Source organism: Elephas maximus, chromosome 8 (assembly GCF_024166365.1).
Source record: "Elephas maximus indicus isolate mEleMax1 chromosome 8, mEleMax1 primary haplotype, whole genome shotgun sequence".
NCBI lineage: Eukaryota > Metazoa > Chordata > Mammalia > Proboscidea > Elephantidae > Elephas > Elephas maximus.
In genome coordinates this window covers 80,644,097-80,668,779 of record NC_064826.1, presented here as the reverse complement: position 1 = coordinate 80,668,779, position 24,683 = coordinate 80,644,097, and the positions used below count along the sequence as shown (strand labels likewise).

The 24,683-nt window shown below is 38.2% G+C and overlaps 1 protein-coding gene across 5 annotated transcripts in view; it reads left to right on the top strand.

Annotated features, from left to right (window-relative positions):
- Positions 1 to 24,683, top strand: part of TMEM196 (transmembrane protein 196) — a 56,514-nt gene that overhangs the window by 17,139 nt on the left and 14,692 nt on the right. The window contains exon 1 of one of the 5 annotated variants that reach the window (XM_049894087.1): positions 21,497 to 22,072. The exons of the other annotated variants lie outside the window; for them this stretch is intronic. Coding sequence (XP_049750044.1) covers positions 22,046 to 22,072 — 27 coding nt within the window. The 5' untranslated portion in view covers positions 21,497 to 22,045. Of the gene's footprint in view, positions 1 to 21,496; positions 22,073 to 24,683 lie in introns of those variants that run through there. 5 annotated transcript variants of the gene reach the window in all.

Here is a 24,683-nt window from a genome sequence, read left to right as displayed (position 1 = left end):
AGGGCAGCTGAAGAAGACAAAGTAATATGGTGACTTGTGCAAAAACGTGGAGGTAGAAAACCAAAAGGGAAGAACATGCTCAGCATTTCTCAAGCTGAAAGAACTGAAGAAAAAATTCCAGCCTCGAGTTGCAATACTGAAGGATTCTATGGAGAAAATATTAAACAACTCAGGAAGCATCAAAAGATGATGGAAGGAATACACAGAGTCACTATACCAAAAAGAATTGGTGGACATTCAACCATTTCAGGAACCCATGGTACTGAAAGAAGAAGTCGAAGTTGCAATGAAGGCATTAGTGAAAAACACGGCTTCAGGAATTGACAGAATACCAGCTGAGATGTTTCAACAAGGATACAGCACTGGAAGTGCTCACTTGCCTATGCCAAGAAATTTGGAAGACAGCTACCTGGCCAACTGACTAGAAGAGATCCATATTTACGCCTATTCCTAAGAAATGTGATCTAACATAATGTCGAAATTATTGAACAATATCATTGAGATCACATGCAAGCAAAATTTTGCTGGAAATCATTCAAAAGTGGCTGCAGCAGTATATTGACAGGGAACTGCCAGAAATTCAAACCGAATTTAGAAGAGGACATGGAACCAGGGGTATCATTGCTGATGTAAGATGGATCTTGACTGAGAGCAAAGAATACCAGAAAGAAGTTTACCTGTGTTTCATTGACTATGCAAAGGCATTCGGCTGTGTGGATAATAACAAATTATGGATAATTTTTTGGAGAATGGGAATTCGAGAGCACTTAATCGTGCTCATGAGAAATCTGCACATAGATCAAGAGGCAGCCATTCGAACAGAACAAGGGGATACATGTAATTTAAAATCAGGAAAGATATGCATCAAGGTTGCATCTTTTCACCATGTCTGGTCAACCTGTATGCTGAGCAAATAATCCAAGAAGCTAGACTATATAAAGAAGAAGGCAGCATCAGGATTGAAGGAAAACTCATTAACAAGGTGCATTATGCAGATGACACAACCTTGCTTACTGAAAGTGAGGAGGACTTGAAGCACTTACTGATGAAGATCAAAGACCACAGCCTTCAATATGGATTATACCTCAACAGAAAGAAAACAAAAATCCTCACAACTGGACTAGTAAGCATCATCATGATAAACAGGGAAAAGATTGAGGTTGTCAAGGATTTCATTTTACTTGGATCCACAATGAACACCCAAGGAAGCAGCAGTCAAGAAACCAAAAGATGCATAGCATTGGGCAAATTGGCTGCAAAAGACCTTTTTAAAGTGTTGAAAAGCAGAGATGTCACCTTGAGGGCTAAAGTGAGCCTGACCCAGGCCATGGTGTTTTCAATTGCCTCATATGCATGCAAAGGCTGGACAATAAGTAAGGAAGACCAATTAAGACTTGATGCCTTTGAATTGTGGTGTTGGCAAAGAATATTGAGTATACCATGGACTGCCAAAAGAACAAACAAATCTGTCTTGGAAGAAGTGCAGCCAGAACACTCCTTAGAAGCAAGGATGGCGAGACTATGTTTCACATACTTTGGACTTATTATCAGGAGGGATCAGTCCATGGAGAAGAACATCATGCTTGGTATATTAGAAGGCCAGCGAAAAAAAGGAAGACCCTCAACGAGATGCACTGATACAGTGGCTGCAACAATGGGCTCAAGCATAGTGACAATTGGGAGGATGGTGCAGGATGGGGGATCATTTTGTTCTGCTGTGCTTAGGGTCGCTATGAGTTGGAACCGACTCCACAGGACCTAGCAACAACAACAGCAATATAGTAGTCACTAGCCACATGTGGAAACCCTGATGCCATAGTGGTTAAGAGCTATGGCTGCTAATCAAATGGCTGGCAGTTTGAATCTACCAGATGCCCCTTGAAAACCCTACGGCAGAGTTCTACTCTGTCCTTTAGGGTCTCTATGGATCAGAATCAACTTGAAGGCAATAAGTTGTTTTTTTTTTTTAGCCATCTGTAGCTATTGAGCACTTTAAATGTGAGTGGGTGTTCTGAATTAAGACGTGATTTTATATGCAAAAACTGGACAATGAACAAGGAGGATCAAAGATGAATTGATGCATTTGAATTACGGCATTGGTGAAGAATATTGAATATACCATGTCTGCCAGAAGAATGAACAAATCTGCCTTGGAAGAAGTAGAGCCAGAATGCTCCTTAGAAACGAGGATGGTGAGAACTTGTCCCACTACTTTGGACATGTTTCTGGAGGGATCAGTCTCTGGAGAAGGACATCATGCTTGGCAGAGTACAGGGTCAGCTAAAAAGAGGAAGGCCCTTAACGAGGTGGATTGACACAGTGGCTGCAACGACTGGCTCAAACACAGAAATTATTGTAAGGATGGTGCAGGACCAGGCAGTGCTTCATTCTGTTGTACATCGGGCTGCTATGAGTTGGAACCAACTGAAGGCACCTAACAACAACAGCAACACAAGTAATACATGAATTCAAGGTTTCAAAGACTAAGGATGAAAAGATTTAATATATCTCCAAACATTTTATATTGATTAAATGTAGAAATGATACTATTTTGAACATATTGGGCTAAATAAAATATTAATTTCACTTTTTTCTTCTTTAATGTGACTACTAGCAAATATAAAGTTACCTATGTGGCTCGAACTTGTGGATTTACATTGGATTTCTATTGGACAGTTCAAATCTAGATACTTTTTGATCAACAGAAGTAATTAGCTCGTTAGGAAACTCTTCTTTGTTTTCTTTTTCCTAAAGATATGAACTATATATAGGAAAAGGTTTTAACGGAATTTGAGCTATTAGTAAACTGGGTGGGCTGAATTGGCTTTGTTGGCTAGTAGAGGCACCAGAAACAGCTGAGTGTAACTGCAGCATTTCCTGAAGTGGACATACAAGTTACCCATGGAACAGGCCATTGACATGTGTTTATTTACGGTGAAATTCAAGTCTCTGTGTGACTTTTTTAAAGGGATTTCAAATACCACCTGGCCAGTACCAAAAGTGTTTGGAGAGGAGGCTTTTTCACACTTCTTTGTGATTGTTATTAGGTGCCCTTGAGTCTGTTTTTGACTCAGAGTAACCGCATGTGACAGGGTAGAACTGCCTCATAGGGTTTTCTTGGCTGTAGTCTTTCTGGGATCAGATAACCAGTTCTTTTTTCCAAGGAGCCACTGGATATGTTTGAACTGCCAACCTTTCAGATAGCAGCCAAGTTCTTAACCATTGCGTCACCGGTGCTCCTTCTTCCTGCTTCTACTAACCTGAAATTAATTCACCCATCCATGCATTCATTCATCCGTTCATCAACAAATATTCATTGAACTTTTTGTATGCGTCAGGTCCTAGGTTGGTACTAAAGGCTTAAAGATTTAAAAAAAAAAAAAAGCTTAAAAAGCTGTCCCTGACTAGGAGGAGTTCAAAATATTTTGGAGTGACAGATATATAATAATTACAATGAAATTGGATCATTGCATCTGTAATGGTTAAGGTTGTGTGTCAACTTAGCTGGGCCATGATCCTCAGTGATTTGATAGTCACATGATGGTATGATCACTTCCACAGTGAAATTTGATATTATGTGATCATCTCCATGATGGGATCTGCTGTGAGTAGCTAATTGGTTGAAAGGGAGTTTCCTTGGGCATGTGGCCTGCATTGAATATAAGTGGATATTCTGGCAAGGCTTGCGGGCATTTGCTTGTTCTGGATCCTGCAGCTGGCTACTGTTCATCTGATCTCCAGTTCTTGGGACTTGAGCTAGCAGCTTACCTGTGGTCTTGTCAGTCTATCTTTCGGATTCATCAAACTTCATAGCCTGTGAAGAGGAGCCCTGCTCTCCAACCTGCTGATCTAGGGTTTGCCAGCCCCTATGGCTACATGCATCAGGAGAAGCTTGACCCACAGACTTGGGATGTTCCCTCCTCTGCATCCTCGTGAGCCATTCCCTTGATATAAATCTCTGTGTGTGTGTATATATATGCTTACTGGTTTTGCTTCTCTAGAGAACCCAGCCTAAGACAGCATCTATGTTATAATAGACATGAATGTAATATGTCTATTATATGTAATATGTAATAGTCCAACCAGGAATGGATAGAGGTCTTGAAGAAGACTTCACAAATAAAGTTAATGTTTAACTAATCTTTGACATTTAAGAAGAATTTTTTAATAGGAAGGGAGAAAATAAACATTGAGTACTTTCCATATCCTGGTGGCTTAGCGGTTAAAAGCTCAGCTGCTAACCAAAAGGTTGGCAGTTCGAATCCACCAGCCACTCCTTGGAAATCCTATAGAGCAGTTCTACTCTGTCCTATAGGGTCACTATGAGTCTAAATTGACTCGATGGCAAAGGGTTTGATTTTTTTGTTTTTTTCTCTGTCCTCAAGCCAAAGCTAATCGCGCTCACATAGATTGTGTCTTTTATTGCCATAATCACATCACATTAGTACAACTATACTCATTATTCTATAGAGAATGGGGAAATGAAGATGTTTAAATGACACGTTCAGTATTAGAGAGCTGTGATGTATGGCATGGTAGATACTAGTGTAATAAAAAAAGCAGCTTAAAAAAATAGTGGGAAAAAAAATAAAGCCACCATGAAATCCAACATCTTCTTTTTAACAAACAGCCTAGAAACCTGAATTGACCTGCCTAACATAAGTAAGGTCCCTGGGTAATGAAAACAGTTAAGTGCTAGACTACTACAGAAATTTTGGCAATTTGAACACACCTAGATGCCCCTCAGGAGACAGCCCTGGAAATCTGCTTCTGCAAGGTCACAGCCTTGAAAACCCTATGGAGCACAGTTGTACTCTGCACACATGGGGTTGCTATGAATCTAAATGGACTCGAGGGCAGGTAACAACAATATAAGTAAACAGCACAGGGAGACTAAATGGTTGTCTAAGTTTTGTTATAAAGGGTAGAACTTTATTGTCAATAGTACATGGCCATAACTAGTTGGTTGACAAGCTGTTAGCCCATGACTCCAGTAAAAAATTGTGTCAGAAGCTGTACTTTGATAAGAGCATGCATCAAACCCTACTCATAATTCGCTGCAAAATTTCAGTTCATCTGTACAAGATTCCTTTCTGTGTTCTACTAGTTAGAGTTGCAATGATAATATTACTGATATTCTTATCACATAGTTTCCTCCTTTGTGAAATTCTGATGATGATTCTCCCCCTTGCCCCCCCTCCTCCATCTTTGCTTTCCTAAATGTTTGTTCCTTTAAGAGGACTGATCTTATCAAAGTAGTCATTGTAATACAAAACCTCAAGATGTATACCCAACCCCAGTGCCGTCGTCGTCGAGTCCATTCCAACTCATAGGGACAGAATAGAACTGGCCCATAGAGTTTCCAAGGAGCGCCTGGCGGATTCGAACTGCCAACCCTTTGGTTAGCAGCCGTAGCACTTAACCACTATGCCACCAGGGTTTCCCAAGATGTATAGGACCCTTATTGTTGTTGTTAGTTGCTGTTGAGTGGATTCCTACTCAAAGAGATCTCATGTACGTCAGAGTAGAACTACTCTGTAAGGTTTTCAAGGCTATAGCCTTTCAAAAGCGAATTGCCGGGCATGTCTTCCAAGGAGCCTCTGGATGGGTTTGAACCACAAAACTTCTGGCTGGTAGTCAAGCATTTAGCCATTTGCACCACTCAGGGATCCCTACTAAAGAATGGAAAGGCCAAAAATTAACTAAGTATATATACATATTATTGCATATTCACATGTACTTGCTTTTACGTATCAGTGACGGCAAACCGTTTTAATGGTGTTTATGTAATGAATGGGTAAATAACCTGGAAGATATTGCTCTGAATCTTACATCATGTAACAAAATAAATTCTAGCTGGCTTAAAGAGTTAAATAAAAAAGAAAGCCATAAAGATTTAGAAATTAATAAAAGTTGATGTTTATTTGATTTCAGAATGGCCGACGCCTTTCTAAACATAAACACACAAATGGAGGCCTTGTCAGAAAAGTCTAGTAGATTTGCAAACATGGAAAATGTATACAGCCCATAAAAAGATGCACATGAGGTCCTATGAGAAAGCATAAAAAAAGATGGAATCACATCTGGTCAGAGAGGATTTGAGATCGGCCCTGGAGATTATGTAAGAAGAATAACGAAACTTTCCAAGTAAAAAAATGGAATGAGCAAAAATCGACAAACTGAAAAAATGCAGTCCATTTTGGTGGTAGGATACCAGCAGGAGGCCAGTTGGAAAGCTAGGACCATCAATCTGGACCCCGATGCCAAGCCAAGGAGTTTGGGGTGGCACTGAAAAAAAAAATTTGAACAAAGGAAAGAGGTTAAAAAAAAACTCATGCTTAGAAAGAATTTAAGGCAAGGAGTCTATTTAGAAGGCTATTAAATAATCCAGGTGAGGGCTAGCAAGGGCCTGAGTGAAATAAAGATTCATTGTGAATCTAGAATTAACAGTACACAGTAATTGATTTGGTGGGAATGATAGGAATAAGGGGGAAAAATCAAAAGTGTCTCTAAGCTTTGAGAGAATAGAAGTAACTGTGGTAGAAATAGGAAAATGATGAGTGGAAGCAGGTTTGAGACTCATTTTGTGAGTTTCTGCAGCTGACAATATCCTGGCTGGGTTGCTTTCATTGATTCCTAAGTATCTGGCTGTGTACACTGTGAATTGCAGAATGATTGTAGGCTGAGCTAAAAATAGACAAAGCTTTCATGATGGCCAACATCCTGTGCTATGCTCTGGTCTAATGAAGTACGGGCCCACTTTAGACATGACATTTTGCTTTGAAATATCACATGCAGAGGCAAATCCTATTGCAAACACTTAGGAGACTTCCCCTGCATCAAATAAAAAATGATGTATTTGATAATGATTTTCTAGAAGCTCATCCACTTACAAGCCCTGAAGCCTTGCTAATTGCAGCTCAGCATATTTGAGCCAAAGGTTGAAGGGAATAATAGTACCCAAATCCCTGAGCATATATTGATGTGATATGGGCAAAGCAGCTCCACGGAGGAAAAATGTGAGCATTCCAAAACAAACACATGCACGGTCTTGGCGTAAGCTAAAATTCTGTAAATGAGAAAAAAACAACAAATGTGTAAAATGTTCTTTGTAATTCCTCTCAGGAATTGTCGTACTGCTCTGTACACATCAGATGCACAAAAATTATGCAGTTTTAATTATTGTTATTAATGGACCACTTCTCTGTACACATCAGATGCTTCACATTATGCAGTTTTAATAATAATTATTAATAGCTCCATTTATCTATGGCTTATTGGGTATAAGAAATTATAACGAGCACATCATAAGCATTATCTCATTCATCTTTTTAACAACCCTGTATAATAAACATTAACATGCTTGTAGTGGTATATCCTAGGAGTCCCTGGGTGGTGCAAATGGTTTACATGCTTGACTGTTAACCAAAAAGTTGGAGGTTCGAGCATACCCGGGAATGGCCTTGAAAGAAAGGCCCTGTGATCTACTTCCCCAAAATCAGCCACTAAAAACCCTATGGAGCATAATTGTACTCTGACACACATGGGGTCGCCATGGGTCGGAGTTGACTCTAAGACAGCTGGTCACTGGTTAGTGGTATATGCATTATACAGATGGGGAAGGCGAGATTCAGGGAGCTGAACCCAAAACCCATGGTCATTGCTTCGATTCCAACTCATAATGACCCCGTAGGACAGAGTAGAACTGCCCTATAGGGTTTCCAAGGAGCCACTGGTGGATTCAAACTGCCAAGCTTTTGGTTAGCAGCCAAGCTCTTAACCACTGCACCACCAGGGCTCTTTGGAGAGCTGAAGTAGCTGGTAAAGTCTTACCAGTATGTGCCACAGCCACATGCCTGCCTGACTCCAAAGTCTGTACTTTTAAACATTAAGCTATACTCCTCCCATTTCTTTAAAGCCCTGACTGTAAAGGACAGTGCTGATTTCTTTATTGAAGTCCTTACTGGACAGGGCTTATCGATTAACTCATGGTAAGAAGTGTCCTGGAGCAAAAATATGACACCTCTGAATTGAAATCAATTCAAGGGAAAAGGTTTTGGTTTTGTTTTTTTTTTTCTTTTGGTTTTAGTACTTTAAAATACCCAGCAGGTTAACATCAAAAGCCATTGTAGACACCTTTCTCTCAATTGTCATTTTCTTCAGCTAGCTGATACACAACCATGATAGTATTTCTCTTGTCAGAGGAAACAGATTATTTTCTCTTCCAGTATTTCTATTTCCTCTTCTTGTGGCTTGACAGAAAAACCATGACACCCTGTTTCTTCATGGTTCTACACTAAAAACCAAAACAAAATAACCGTAATGTTTTTTCCTCTAGTTAAATGGTTTCTCTAACTCTTTTTCCCCAAGGAATCAGGGCAAAATTTTGAATTGCATTACGTTTTTAATCATTCCTGTTAACTTGGTCCAAGTGTTACAGCTTAATCTTCACAGGCAACTTTGAATACCAAATACTTTCCAAGGAAATGAGCTTTGGAAAATTGTAGCCTTTAAAACAAATATTTAAAATCACATAATACACAATTTTTCCTCCTTTAGAAAGTCTGAAGCAGTATTCACTCTACAAGCCTCAATTTATTTCTGGGTTGGTAATGTTATATTTACTGAGTTCTGTAAAATATACAGCTGTCTCTACAGAAAGGAACTGGGTAATGGATAGTGTTTGTTTACAGACTTCAAAACCTTGTAGAACCCACATATTTTTATCACTGCTATTCTATTAAAAATTAGGGAGTAGAAAATGGCCTGGAATAGACAAGAAAGACCAGAGGGCCACTGAAAAATAACTACCACCTCACAGCAATATTCCATTAGTTGAAGGTTGATGTGTAAATATGTTCTTCTGAGATACAAATAACTGTAAGGATGACAAACATTATGGAACAGGCATAATGATGATTAGGGACTTCAGCTGTCTGGAAAATTTGCTGTAAAGAAACCTGACTGAAAGAAGGAAGTCTGCCAATTTCTTGATTTGCTTTCCAGACAATTCCATTGCTGACACTTTTCTGAGAATGAGAGAGAGAGGGAGAGAACAACAATTGGAAGGGGGTAAGCAGGAAAAATATCGAGGAATCAAAGGATGTTTGGACAAGAGAAGAAAAGACATGGGGTTAACGATGTACTTGTTTCAAAATATGAAAAATATATAAAAACAGGGATAAAGGCTTTAAGGTTAATGAAAGAAAGAAGATTCTAGCAATCAGAATTACTTAAAGATGAAAAAGACTGCCTCTTGTCACGCAAGGAATTTAAGTAATACAGCAATGTTGGGTGAGTTATTACTGATTCATTAAGCTCCTAGTTTCCACTGCAGCAGGCTGATCTTAGCCCCAGTAAGTTGGAGAATTGTTTCCAAATGTTGTTTATTCGGAAGTAGAAAAAATGGACAGGAGAGGGAAGGAGGGTAAATAGAAGAGAAGAATCTGGAGGAGCTGTTATCTCAAGGACATTGCACAATTCTCTGGATTCTTACCAAGGTTTTTTCCGACATATGCGTAAAGCAAGATACACGATATTTTCCTTTTATGGATAGTAATTTTTTATGTACAATCCCCACCCAGGTTATAGGTTAGATTTTAAACAGATACCTTTGGAGAGTCTGTGAATTAACTCAAAGAAATCATTCACTTGGTGGGAATTAATGGCCAGCAAGTGAGATATTTTGGTTGACTGTATCATACTTACAGGTAGGTCCCACTCCACTTTGAAGAAGGATTGCCTCTGCTGGCTTACTTTCCCATCTGGTTCCTGTGCACTAACACTTCAAACTGCAAAAACCATAGACCAATAATTTAAGCAAATTTCAGGGAATATTAAATTAAATATCTTGTATTATTTTATATAAGTTTACTGTACAGAATTGGGATAATGCAAAAAATATAAATGACACTGAAGCCATCAATAATTCCACCACTCAGAGATAACCACTGTTTACCTTTTGGCATGTTGGCCTTGGCGTCGTATGTAAGTAAATAATAATTTCTGCAATATGAGAACAAATGTACATATAGTTTGATATTCTGCTGTTTTTTTAAAATATAAAATAGTGTTAATTAGCATCCTCCACATGTCTGTCTGTTTGTCGTACTGTGGTGGCTTGTGTGTTGCCATGATACTAGAAGCTTTACCACTGGTATTTCAAACAGCAGCAGAGTCACCCTTGGCGGACAGGTTTCAGCGAAGCTTCCAGACTTAAGAGAGACTATGAAGAAGAATCTGGCAGTCTACTTCCGAAAAAATTGTCCAGTGAAAACCTTATGAATAGCAGTGGAACATTGTCAGATGGATTATGGCTGAAATCAAAGAATATCGGAAAAATATTTACCTGCGTTGTATTGACTATGCAAAGGCACTCAACTGTGTAGATCTTAACAAATTATGGATAACGTTGTGAAGAATGGGAATTCCAGAATACCTAATTGTGCTCATGAGGAACCTGTACTTAGACCAAGAGACAGTTGTTCAAACAGCACAGGGAATACTGCGTGGTTTCAAATGAGGAAAGGTATGCATCGGGGTTATATCCTTTCACCGTACCTATTCAATCTGTGTGCCGAGCAAATAAGCCAAGAAGCTAGACTATATGAAGAAGAAGGCAGCATCAGGACTGGAGGAAGACTCATTAACAGCCTTCGACACACAGATGACGCAACTTTGCTTGCTGAAAGTGAAGAGGACTTGAAGCACCTACTGATGACGATCAAAGACCACAGCCTTCAGTATGGATTACACCTCAACATAAAGAAAACAAAATCCTCACAACTGGACCATTAAGCATCATCATGATAAATGGAGAAAAGATTGAAGTTGTCAAGGATTTCACTTTACTTGGATCCACAAACAGTACCCATAAAAACGGCAGTCAAGAAGTCAAATGACACATTGCGTTGGACAAATCTGCAAAAGACCTCTTTAAGTGTTAAAAAGCAAAAGTCACTTTAAGGACTAAGGTGTGCCTGACCCAAGCTATGGTGTTTTCAATTGCCTCACATGCATGAGAAAAAAAAAAAATTTTTTTAAGCTGGACAACAAATAAAGAAGAATGCAGAATTGATGCCTTTGAATTATGATGCTGGTGAACGATATTGAATGTACCATGGAATTCCAGAAGAACAAGCAAATCTGCCTTGGAAGAAGTACAGCCAGAATTCTCCTTAGAAGCAAGGATGGCGAGACTTCATCTCACATACTTTGAACATGTTATCAGAAGGGACCAGTCCCTGGAGAATGACATCATGCTTTGTAAAGTAGAGGGTCAGCAAAAGAGTGGAAGACCCTCAACGAAATGCATTGACACAGTGGCTACAACAATAGACTCAAGGATATCAATGATTGTGAGGATGGCGCAGGACCGGGCAGTATTTCTTTCTGTTGTACATAGACAAGATCACTGTAAGTAGGAACTGACTCGAAAACACCTAGCAACAACAACAAATTTCTTAGCATTTCATCATGGCCTGCCATAGCTAGGAGAACATGAATTTTAAGGGCTAATTTTTAGGATTTCTTTTGTCTGTCTTCTTTTGGACAGTTCCATATAACTATTTAAGATAGATAATTATCTACACCTTAATGCCACAGCTCTCTTTAGTAGACCACTTCAACTTCCTACCTACTTTTAAAGCTAAACAAAATATATTCTTTGTCACCCTAAAGTCATTTATTCTTATCTCTTTATTGAAGAGTTGAGCATTCTTAGACTTTACATATTCCCTTTTTGCTTGAAAATTAGAAGTCTTCCTTAAGTGCTTCTTCCCTTAGACAGGATAATACCATTACCAGAGAGCCAATATGAGACAATGAATGCACACACACTTTGGAGTTAGACGTTTCTGAATTTGTATCCGGACTTTGGCATTTATTAGCTGAATTACCATGGAGCGATCACTTTAACTTCTCTGAACCTCAGTTTCTTCTTCTGTAAACTGGACTCGTTGTCTGGGTTGAGAGAAAATGCTTGAAGTTCTTTGCAAACCCATAATAACATGTTGATCTCAATGATTGTGAAGTTCCCATATATTTCTAGTTTGATAAGCTCTTCTATCCATTCTTTCCAAGCTCTGTCATCACTCTGTTTTGGTAAGCTGCACAATGCACACCTCCAAAGCTGTAATATCTAATGGAGGAAATGTTTTATTATTATTAACATCATTATCATTCTGTATGGTCTTTCTTCTAAAGGGAAATCCAAGAACCTTAATTTAGGAGAGGCAGGAGAACATTGCCTGAGTGATATACAAGGCACATAATATTAATAATAGTAGTAAATATACATAAAATATGAGCCAGTGAAAACAAAAGTATTACATAAAAAGATAATTAATTGAAGGGAGAATCCTCTTAAAAAATCATGCCCAGCTGAAGACCAGTATGTTAGTTGTAAATTGGAAAACAACCCTGCCGATGAATTGGTGGCTACTGCCACCAAGTGGTAAGAAGATGCTTCTTCAGAGAATAGAATACGATGACCCTTAGGGGAAAATATTCTCTCATCCCAACTTAGTAATTACATGTAGACTTGAGTTTATTCCACCCAATCCCACGGTGTCATACCTGCCCAACATCAACTTCATTAAATGCCAAACTGCCTTTGGTTTGTATTACCACACTTCCAAAATGTCCCTCAGTCAAAACAGAAAATTGGGAACAGACTTTTATCTCTGTCCTAGGAGTTTCCTTTAATATGGAAAGAGAAAGGACATATAACTGCAATGAATGCTGAGAGAGTTGGGGTAAAATCATATTGGAAGATCCTAAATAAGCTCATCCTCCAGAGTTAGAAAGGCCTTTGTTTGATTACAAACTATGACACTTACCTGCTCTATAATGTGAAAAAAAAAAAAGTTCTGAGAGTCAATTTCCCCAGCTGAGATACTGGGGTTAAATTAGAGAATATATATAAAAGGCTTCTAGCAAGTGCTCAACAAATGTTAAGCCATCCTTTTATTATTATATCTATTATACTACATTCTCCTTCCCCAAACATAAAGAAATATTTCTTTATTAAGACTATTATTAACATAATTTAGTCTAACCCTAAAGAGGTACAAGCTAAGAAGGTAAAAATCATCTCAACAACAAACCTTGCCTTCTGCGATAGGAATAGTCAATAATTTTCCTAGTTCCGATGAGAGGACGGTTGTGAAAAGACAGGAGTGAAGAAATCCTCTGAGTTCTCAATCTAGTTCAGGCAGCAATTCCTTCCTGCTGAGCTGCTGAGCAAGGAAAACAAGCCCCGTTTCAGCTCCCCTAACTCACACAGTGCTATACAGAGCATGAATTACTTAATGCTTTGGGAGAGTGACCTAAAATATAAAATACATATGTAGGTGCCAATTATAATTTTTTGCACTAGGAGCCATAAAAAGTCACCTATTATTAACCTTACATAAAAAAAAAAAAAGTTAAAAATAACGTGGCTGTTTCTCCTGTTGCAGCAAACTGTTACCTGGCGTTATATATGCAGTAGCCTCAGTAACCGGTACATCTACATATACCTTTATACATTGACTTGGCTGATTTATGCTCACAATTACAAGCAGCCTAGGACACTGCAGGAGCCTAAAATGCCTTCTAAATCATCAGAGATAGATTACATAGTGCCATATGCATGTCACTGTATCACTGCACTTTGACAATTGATCCTCTAGCCCTGTGCTCACTTAATAGTTACCACGATGTCAATGTATCTTACAGGCTCCTAATTTAATCCCTTGCCAGAATTGTACCAACCCTAACTTTTGCATCTCTGACAGGTGGTCATTCAACCAATCACCAAACAATTCCAATCAAAGGGATCACGTTTACCTTTTGAGGAATCCAAGCTCCTTTGCGGACAGGTCTATTTGTTAGAAAATTTTTCCTGGTACTGCGATGAAGTCTCCCTCCGTGTAACACCTATTCATTGTTCTGGGTTCTAGTACGAGGTCCAAAAGTAGTAGACAACATTTTAGATTACCCCACATTTCCCAAAGGATGGAATTTTGGGCAGTACTGGGTTTAAGCTATAAATATGCAGGTCCTGTAGCATGAAACATACCTGTTTTGTGTAGCTTATCTTTCAGCAATCATGTAATCTCGTAAGCAGGTATTTTATGACCTCAGTATTTCAAAATAAACAAAAGACAGATCCTCTGATTTACAAATATCTGGCTAGGAAGCAGGGGAAAATAAAACTGCACAGCAGTCCCCATTTTTATTAAAATTACCCACAGAAAACTCCAAAGGATGATTTCAAGTGGGAGCGAATGAGCACAGAAGTGGCCTCCGGGCCTTTGTATCCTAAAGTCTGTTATCCTCTTGGGATCCCCAGTCATGAGCCCTTCAGACAGGATGTGGGATGGAACAGGGCCTGCATATCGGATGAGTCAGGCACCAGAAAAGGGACCACTGTCACATGTCTTACAATGTCATTGTTATTTTTTTCTCTCGTGTCCATTTGTTTTCTAGCAAAGTTCCTTTGAAAATATCAGCTTATTTTAGTTGTGTTAAGGGGACAAATAGGAAGCTATTTATTTTATGTTTGGTTTTGTCCATAACTGGGCTAGAGAAACAGAGACGCTGGTGAGGTTAAGTATGACAGTGAACGTGGGGAAGAAGAGAGAAGAATCTAAAGGACAGGTTAAACTACAGCGACAGGCATGCTTGTATAGCTGTCCTTCCCACCACCGGGAAAACGTTATGATTCCTCTGTTAAAAAGGATATTTCTTCACAAGCTGTTTCTAATATTCTTAGAACGAATGTGAAATGGAGGGCAGGATATAATCAGCAACGTTTTGGGGATCCCAAGCTTCAGTTCTCATTGAACTTCTGCCACTAACTTGCTGTGTGATTTTTTTAGGTGGGGAGGAGGGTGGTGGTGATTAATGCCTCTACCTACAAAAAGGAGGTATTAAAGAGCATTGCTTTAACTTTTCCAGGAGGATTGGGAGAAAGCACCCAGATAGTAAGTGTTGCAAACTTTAGAAAAAGTAAACTATGGAGACTGAAAGATTTATTCCAACGGAACCCTTAAGGATAAAGTGTTTCCATTTGGGATCCTTTAACAAGAATCAGAATAAAGGAACTAGATGATGGTGGTAAAGGTCCATATGCAGACATTTGCATTTACCATCTACAGCCTCTTGGAAACTATCTTCTAGCAAGGCAAATAATTGTTACGCTGCAAGATATTGATGGAAGAAAGTAGTGTTTTGCCTTTTCTCCAAAGTCTGTAACCAAAGTGTCTTTTATACCCCTCCCAAATTATTTCTTTTCGCTACATTATTATTTCTTTCTGCGATTTTTGTAGGTGTTTCATTAAAACCACACCTTAACTCCAGGAAATAGAAAATCTGTCAGGCTTAATCTCTTTGCTTCTTTAGGAGTCAGCACCTATCGTCTGGCTCTGGTGTGAGCATAAGCTATTCTGATGCACCACAGTATCTTTTTGTAGTACTACAAAGACACCCAAGTGTTAGCTCCTTTACGCAACTGCGCTGGACTGATAAAGTTGCTGAGTAATGAAGAAATGAATCAGTGGAAGGCTGGAAAGAAAGTTCAAAACTCTTTTATGATGGTCTTCTTTATCCAGAGAAAGCTGAAAGATATCACATTCATAACATAAATCAATGCAGCTCAGAAACCACCATTCAGAGCTATTCTTAAACAACTCAGAGGCTCAGCATCTTCTCTGGGTCCTTTATTAGCTTAGGTTCATAAATCATCTGCACCATTATTACTCTTCAATTAGAAAGATTCCTCCTAGAATCCACTTCTCAAAACCTCAATCTCCAGATTCATTTCCCAGATTTTGCCAGCTTTAAAGACCTGATTTATGTCCCTATAAGACCTTATTTTAGATTTTTTTGAGGTAGTGAGAAATTTACAATTAGTTTTAAATGTTATAATTCTTTCAATGGCCTGTTTTCGAAATTTGATTTACAAATCTCCATATTTGCCTTATCAAGTTTTTGGGACTTTCTTGAAGTTCATTTGAACCTGGTACTGGAAAGATGTAATGCATGTTCATTGTCCTTCAAAAGCAGTTTCAAATTAACTAAATAGGTAAGAGGAAAGAACGGAAATTTTACCCCGAGGAATTTTGAGGTGAGATATCAGTAGTGATGTCCAACTTATTGCTGACCCATGGAGTTTGGAAACACCTTATTCTAGTTTACTTTTTCCAACCTCCTAGTTTTCTCAGTCCAATTATGTAAACTGACAGGCTCTGGAATAAATGTATTCAGAAAAAAATGATAATTTTTTACCTGATCCTAAATATCCATTATTAGAATTGTAGCAAACAGAAAGAGACCATGGCTACATAATATAAACTAAAATGCTGACCCGCAGCAGGGGAATGCAATACTTCTTAGTGTTTATTTCACAAGTTATAATCAGCCGCTCCAAATTCTTTAAAAGAGAGAGAGAAGAAGACAGGCAAACAGAGAAAGGTAAAAACAGAAAAAGCTGGGCAAGAAAAATGTCCACTTTCATTAATACCCGGCAGAGAAGCAATTCTCCCATTCCTCAGTGGTTCCGTGTTGAATCCTGACAGCATGTCTCCAACCCAGGTGTTCTGATCTTCAGCGATGACTCATCATCATGGACACAAAGAAGTAAAAAAAAAAAAAAAAAAGGTTAAAAGCACAAATATATCACTAGTTCTTTGATGGGGGAAATGGGACTGTCAAACATAAACCACACAAGCGTTCTATGCAAGGGCAGAAAATGCCTCTGACAGGATCTAGAGAAAGTAGCATTAACTTCTTTCCTCCATGGTTGATGGAGATGAATGTGAATAAGACACGCTTATTCCTGCTAGTGCGCTTCTGACACTAGCTTAACAATTTAGGAATGGAGAGATAAATGTTGTATGTGAGAGTTTACACCCTTCAGGAAAGAGTTCATTGGAGGTTTTATACACTGCCTCAATCCTGAGAGGGTCTAGAGAAATCTTGTTACTTGAAGCTGGGAGGATACATACTCAAATGAAATTTTTTGTGTGGAACATATAACATCAAATGGAGAGAAACACCTTTCCTTTGAATGAGACCTGACAAAGGATTTCAAGTAGATCTTGAGAATTTCAAATCAGGATTGTTATTAACATGACATAAACCCCTAAAGTATTATGGTAAACAGAGAAAAGATTGAAGTTGTCAAGGATATCATTTTGCTTGGATCCACAATCTACATCCATGGGAGCAGCAGTCAAGAAATCACATTTCATTGGGCAAATCTGCTGCAAAGGACCTCTTTAAAGTGTTGAAGAGCAATGATGTCACCTTGAAGACTAAGGTGCACTGACCCAAGCCACGGTATTTTCAATTGCATTATATGCATGCAAAACCTGGACAATGAATAAGGAAGACCGAAGAAGAATTCACACTTTTGAATTGTGGTGTTGGAGAAGATTATTGAATATGCCATGGAGGGCCAAAAGAATGAACAAATCTGTCTTGGAAGAAGTACAGCCAGAATGCTCCTTAGAAGTAAGGATGGCGAGACTGCATCTTACATACTTTGGACTTGTGGTCAGGAGGGATCAGTCCCTGGAGAAGGACACCATGCTTGGTAGGGTACAGAGTCAGTCAGTGGAAAAGAGGAAGGCCCTGAACGAGACGGATTGACACAGTGGCTACGACAATGGGCTCAAGCACATTAGCAATTGTAGGGATGGCACAGGAGCAGGCAGTTTCATTCTGTTGTACATAGGGTTGCCAGGAGTCAGAAACAACTCGACTGCACCTAACAACTATGACAACAAACCCTAAAATTTGATAGAGTTATTCTTAGGGCACTCTACTATCCCTGGGATAGTGTTCTCTTTTTCTCTGGAAGAGACACGTAAGGATGGGAACAGCCTACCAGGAACAGCTTACCTTTATCACATGCTTTTCAGGGTAGGCCATGGCTATACAATCAGAAAAGGAGGGCACCTATCCTTCCTTGAGACCTTCTGCTTTTAGACACACTTGGCTTGCTAAGTGTAGTAGTACCTGATGCCTTAAAATAAGCATAAAGTAACAAAGCAATTGACTTCATTTAAAATAATGTATAGAGAGAGAGTAATATTTTAATGTGCTGATGTTTTTTAATGATATCTTTTAATTGTTTTTAGGTTATTCATTTTTAACTGAATCAAATGGATGTCTTCTAGCAGCACTGGATTAGGGATAGTTTATGCATCAGTGCTAAACCATAATCACTCAGAAGAGTTAACTATAGAACAAACTAACTGAATGTAGGTAAAAGAATTCCAGTAAGAGTGTGGAGAACTCGCCAACTTCTAATTTCACCAAGGTGGAGAGAAGCCTCGTGTTCAGAAAGAGAGCAGATAACAGTTGGAGTATATACTCATTGGTAACATTCCCAAACCGTTTTCTGTCTCACATTATTAAGCAGACGGTCTTTTCTAGTTTGGGAAGTCACTTGTCACCTCTAAATAAAAATCTTCTGGCAGTCATCATTCAGTGTCAAGGTAATAACTTTTGCAGTAACTTTTGTGTAGAAAAGTCCACTTATGCTGACAACTCAAGAGCACCTGAGTATTGAGGAAACGTCGAAAGCCCACAAAGCTATGATCATGACACTTAAAAGATCAACATCATACAAATTATTTTCAAATGCCGCCATTGAGTAGAGAATTAATCTAATATGACTAAGCAGAGTGTTTCAGGAAAAAAAAAAAAAGTTAGTTCCATTTTATTCACTGAAAAGACTAAATGCATCTACTTACGTGTCTTGAGAATGGCTAAATATGATTAATTTTTGCCACTCTCTGCATACTGTAAATACCTTCATACATCCATCTACTGATTCATTCATTCAGTTTGCCGTCCCATATGTCACCCAGAAATTTTATTTTAACAGCACAGCTTTGTCTGAGGAGCTATGGCAAAGCTGGGCACCACGAATAGATTTATCTCTCACTCTATAGCATTGCCAGTAATGGCAAGTAAAATAGCACATTCCTTACCACTTTTGTATAATATGGATTTAAAAGTACCTCTTTGCTCCATAATTTCTTTTCATCATTGACATGCCCTTCATGGAGAAAAATTTCCTTTTTTTTCCTTCTGGAGAATCGAGAGACCACTAAAATGTTTTGCAAGAGAAAAGATTTCCTTCAGCTGCTACTGTCAATGTGTAGAACTACATAACCCTTTCTAAATAAGGATAAAACATGCCGGTCTTTGAAGATGAAGCCTTAATGTGTAATGCTTTATGATTCATTCGGTATGTATTATTTTTTCTAGCACCCCATTGCCCCCTCCCCCAGTCCCTAATAACATCTAATCTTTTGTCTCAATGGATATGCCTATTCCAGATACTTTATGTAAGTGGCATCATACAATATTTGTTCTTTTGTGTCTGACTTGGGTCACTGAGCATAATGTTTTCAACGTTCATCCGTGTAGGGGCATATATCAGAACTTCATTTCCTTTTATGGCTAAATAATACCTCATTGTCTGCATGTATCACATTTTTTTTATTTATTCATTTGTTGATGCAGACTTGGGTTGTTTCTATCTTTTGGGTATTGTGAATAATGCTGCATAATTAATTATACATAGCTGGGAATACAACCACGCTCCTTCAGCCTCAGTTCTGTGTAATAAGGCTTCCTTTATTTGAAGAAGGACTTACTCAATTCTTGTAAAATATTCTGTGGTACTTTTGAGTTTGTGCTATGAGGTCTGATTGTAAGAGACTGGCAATTTAATCTTATTCAACATGAAAACCAGCTTTGTGACTAAGCACATGAGACAATAGCCTTCCCGTTGTGATTTAAGAAACACAACAGAGTCCCTTGGTCCCAAAATATGGGCTGTCACCCCCTTCCCAAATACATATTTTGAAAATTTATAGATTGGAAACTTTTTAGTAGTATTTTTTAAACACCCACAGTGAGCATGGGACTATGAGTCATTCACTAATAAGGATGAATTTTGATAAGTTAGTTTTACCTAATACCTAGATAACAATTTTCCTTGAGGAAATAGAAGCTCTCTTATTTAGCCTTTTGAATAGGTAACATCTGCACATGGCTCAAAAATAAATAAAACAACAGGTATTCAGGAAAAGTCTACCCCCCTTCATCTGGTTGCTATCATTCCTCCAACCCAGGTAACCACTGCTATTTATTTCTTATATGTTCTTCCAGAGTGACTTGATAGACATATGACCAAACTTGTATATATATATTTCTTGTGGGGTGGGGGGGGATTTTTTTTTTTTCCCCAGAAGAGTATCATGTATTAACCACATGATTCTGCACCTTGATTTTTCACTTAACTATATTTGTTGTGGAGCTTTCCATATCAGTGTATAAAGGGCTTTCTCACATATATATTTTTTTAATAACCACAGAGAATTCCACTGAATTTAGTCAATTCTCTACAGACTGACATTTTGGATTTATTACTAACAATACTAGTTTGTAACAATAAATAGTTTGTACATACAACATTTTGCACACGAAGTTGTATCTATTAGATGATTCTCAAATGTAGGACAAGAAATTGCTGAAACAAAGGAGATCTCTGTCCCTGTCTTTCTATATGTATTCACATTAATATATTTATATGCAACTGTAATATACATATATAAAATGTTAACAACTGTTGCCAAATTCCTCTCAGCTGACATTGTATCAATTTATCTTCTTACAAGCAATGTATGAATGTCTACTTCCCCAAATATTTGCCAAAATTATTCAACTTGTCATCAACTTTAGAATTTTTGCTAAATGGATAGGTGAAAAAATGTATCTGAGCTAGTTTGAAATTGCACTTATTTTATCATGAATTTATGAATGAGATTGAACATATCCTTGATTAGGAATCATTTGTATTTTCAGGAAGTATCTGCTCATAACTTCCGTCTATTTTTCTATCAGATTGTTAGTCTTTGCCATGTTGATTTCTTGGAGTTCATTTTACTTTAGTGAGATTAGCTTTTTGTTTATAAACTGTAAATATTTTCCCCAGTTTGTCATCTTGACCTTGCTGATGATAAATTTCTGCCACGCAGGAATTTTTATGTCTATTTTCTTACTTTATTTTTGAATAAATTATTTTTTTTATTTGTTTTATGAAATGAAGTCATAGTTAAAAGGTCTTTGCCACTCCGAAGTAATAAAGGAATTTGTCTTAGTTATCTAGTTCTTCTCTAACAGAAATATGACAAGTGGATGGCCTTAACAAACCGAAATTTATTCACTCACAGCCTAGGAGGTTAGAAGTTTGGATTTAGAGTGCCAAATCCAGGGAAAGGCTTTCTTTCTATGATGGTTCTGGTGGAAGGTCCTTGTCATCAATCTTCCCCTGGTCTAGGAATCTCTCAGCTCAGGGACCCCAGGTCCAAAGGTTGCGCTCCTCTCCTGGCCCTTCTTGCTTGGTGGCAATGAGGTCCCTCTCCTCTCAGCTTGCTTCTCTTTTTTTATATCTCAAGTAGACTGACTCAAGATACAACCTAATCCTGTAGAACGAGTCCTGACCATTAACATAACTGCCTCCAATCCTGCCTCATTAACATCACAGAGGCTGGGATTTACAATACATAGGAAAATCACAGCAGATCACAAAATGGTGGTCAACCCTACAATACTGAGAATCATAGCCTAGCCAAGTTGACACACAGTTTGGGGGGACACGATTCAATCCGTAACAGAATTTTCCTGTTTTCTTCTAGTATTTTTATGCTTTTATTTTTAAACTTAAGAATTTAATTAATTAGAATATTATTCTGTCTTGTGGTGTTAAGTAATTACCGACAGTTATTACAGGAAGTAGTCCCTGGATGATGTAAATGGTTAACAAGCTCGACTGCTAACCAAAATATTGGAGGTTCAAGATCACCCAGAGTCAGCTTGGAAGAAAGGCCTGATGCTCTACTTTCAAAAACTCAGCCGTTGAAAACCCTATGAAGCACAGTTCTACTTGACCTACATGGGGATGTCATGAATCACAGGCAGCTTCAGGGCAACTGGTTTAATTAAGGGGAACGTCAATGTTTCAGTGGAAAGCCTTGAAATGAACAGGTCTGCTGATACATCAAAGGTAAATACCTTGCATGTGGTTCCTTAGGGCAACGGTTCAGACCTTGACTACACATTGGAATCACCTGGGGAGATTTAAACATTCTGGTAACTACTGACTCCCACCTGGAGATTCCGATTTAATTGATTTGGGACCAGGATCTCTAAAAGTTAATGTGCATATGAGCTTGAGAACCACCATCTTAAGGCAGTCCTCTGACTGGCAAAATTTTGTCTTATGCAGATATATTACATGATACTCTCTAGGAAAATGTGATCCCAAATGAAAGGGAGCCCAAGATAAGGTTGGCATTCTTATGGGTCTAGCCAGGATACAACACAAGAAAATCTTTTCTTCCTTAAATAATCACAATATCATAAAAAAAAAAAAAAATGAACTGCTTTAGCATTTTGTGACATTTAATGTGCTAAACTAAAAAAATGATTCTTTTAGAGACTCCACATTTATCATTTTTTAATACATGATTGAAAAAGTAGAGTAAAAATATTCCAGAACTGGTGATAACAAAACCAGCCATAGGACTTTGAATCCACGGAGAGGGAGAAGTAGAAGTTTAAACGTAACTAGATTACTTTGTAGGCAACTGCTCAACATTTAATATTTGTCTATATATTCTCCTGAAAAATTTTCTACACATTTTAAAGAAACTGAATAATTTTGATGAAATTACATCATTAAAAGTTATCAAAATATTACATTCAATTTGTGGTTTAGCTCATCATTTTGGGGATAAAAAAGGAAATTCAGTTTCTCTTTCTAAAGAACGCACCTTCTGTAATGACAGTAGATTTCATTGAAAATTATTCCATCTGAAGTGATTAAAATGTTATGTGGAGAAGTGTTAATAAGCTGTCTTAAAACATGGTGGGCCATCATCTTTTATATTCACAGGAGTGCAAAACTTGCCTGCTCTCCTGATTGATGGATCTTCTCCCACTACAACCATGGTTCCAAAATTTTACATTACAATTGTGAGGATGGTGCAGTACCAGGCAGTGTTCCATTCTGTTTTAGCTATGAGTAGGAACAGACTGGAAGGTACCTAACAACAGAAACAATAACTTTTCTATCAGTATCTAGATTTTGTTACAATCTTTGCCATTCTGCTGAATTGTACAAGAGCTTTTAACATTTACCTACAAATTCCTCACCCTCAACCCCACTGTCTGTCATGCTGAAATTACCTGGGATCTTATTCTACAGTGATATTAATTTTTTCAATTATTACTTATGGCTATTTAAAAGATTTTCTATTTTGTTCTATTTTATTGCTTTTTACTACATTTCTTCATTATATCATGGCTGGCCATAGGATTTTCAAGGAGTTACTGGTAGATTTGAACTGCTGACCTTTTTGTTAGCCACCAAGCTCTTTAACCACTATGCGGTGAGGTTAACCCATTGCCATTGAATCAATTCCGACTCATAGGGATCCTATAGGACAGAGTAGAACTGCCCCACGGTGTTTCTGAAGAGTCACTGGTGGATTCAAACTGCCAACCTTTTGGTTTGCAGCTGAGCTCTTAATAACAACACCGCTAGGGCTCCCCTCCTGAAAAATAGTTTCTAGTAATTCTTTTAATATTTATTATTAGTTTCCCTTTGCTGCTGTAATATAATAACATAAACTTAGTGACTTGAAACAACAGATATTTGTTTCCTCACAGCTTTGGAGACCAGAAGTCTGAAATGGGTCTGTAGGGCTACATTTCTTCTGGAGCCTCCAGTAGAGAATTGATTTCTTTGACCTTCCCACTTTACAGAGACTGTCTACATCCTTTGGCTTCTGACCTTTTCCTCCCTCTTCAAAGCAATCAATGTAGCATCTTCAAATCTCTCTCTCTATTCTTCTACTTCTGTTATCAACAACTGCTGTCTCTTTTGACCTTCTTACTTCCCTCCTGTAAGGGTACTTGTCTTTACATTTAGGGCCCACCTTGATAATCCAGGAGAATCCCCAACCTCAAGAGTCTTAAGGTAATTATATCTGCAAAGCCCATTTTACCATGTAAGGTAACATTCATAGGCTATAGGGATTAGGATGTGGATATCTGTTGGGGTGTCTATAAATGCTACCTAATTTAGGTAAGGGCACTGTAGTAAGCTGAATATCTTTGATGGGCCACTATTCAGCCTACCACACTGCCCTCACCCCAATGACTTGTTTGAATGAAAATTTGGCCAGAGGTACAATTCAAGGTTCAAAAGTTTTGTTTTGTTTTGCTTTTCCTTCAGAATTGTGAAAGTATTTTAGTATCTTCTTTTAGGCCATTAGTGTAAAGAGTTGAGTAATTCTAGTCAGATTCAAACGTTGGAGCTCTGGTGGCAAAGTGGTTAAGATCAGAATCGACTCAACAGCAACGGCTTTTATTTTCCATCCATCCATCCATCCATCCATCCATCCATCCATCCATCCATCCATCCATCCATCCATCCATCCATCCATCCATCCATCCATCCATCCATCCATCCATCCATCCATCCATCCATCCATCCATCCATCCATCCATCCATCCATCCATCCATCCATCCATCCATCCATCCATCCATCATCTATTATCTGTCAATCATCTATCTATCTATCTACCTATCTATCTATCTATCAATCAAT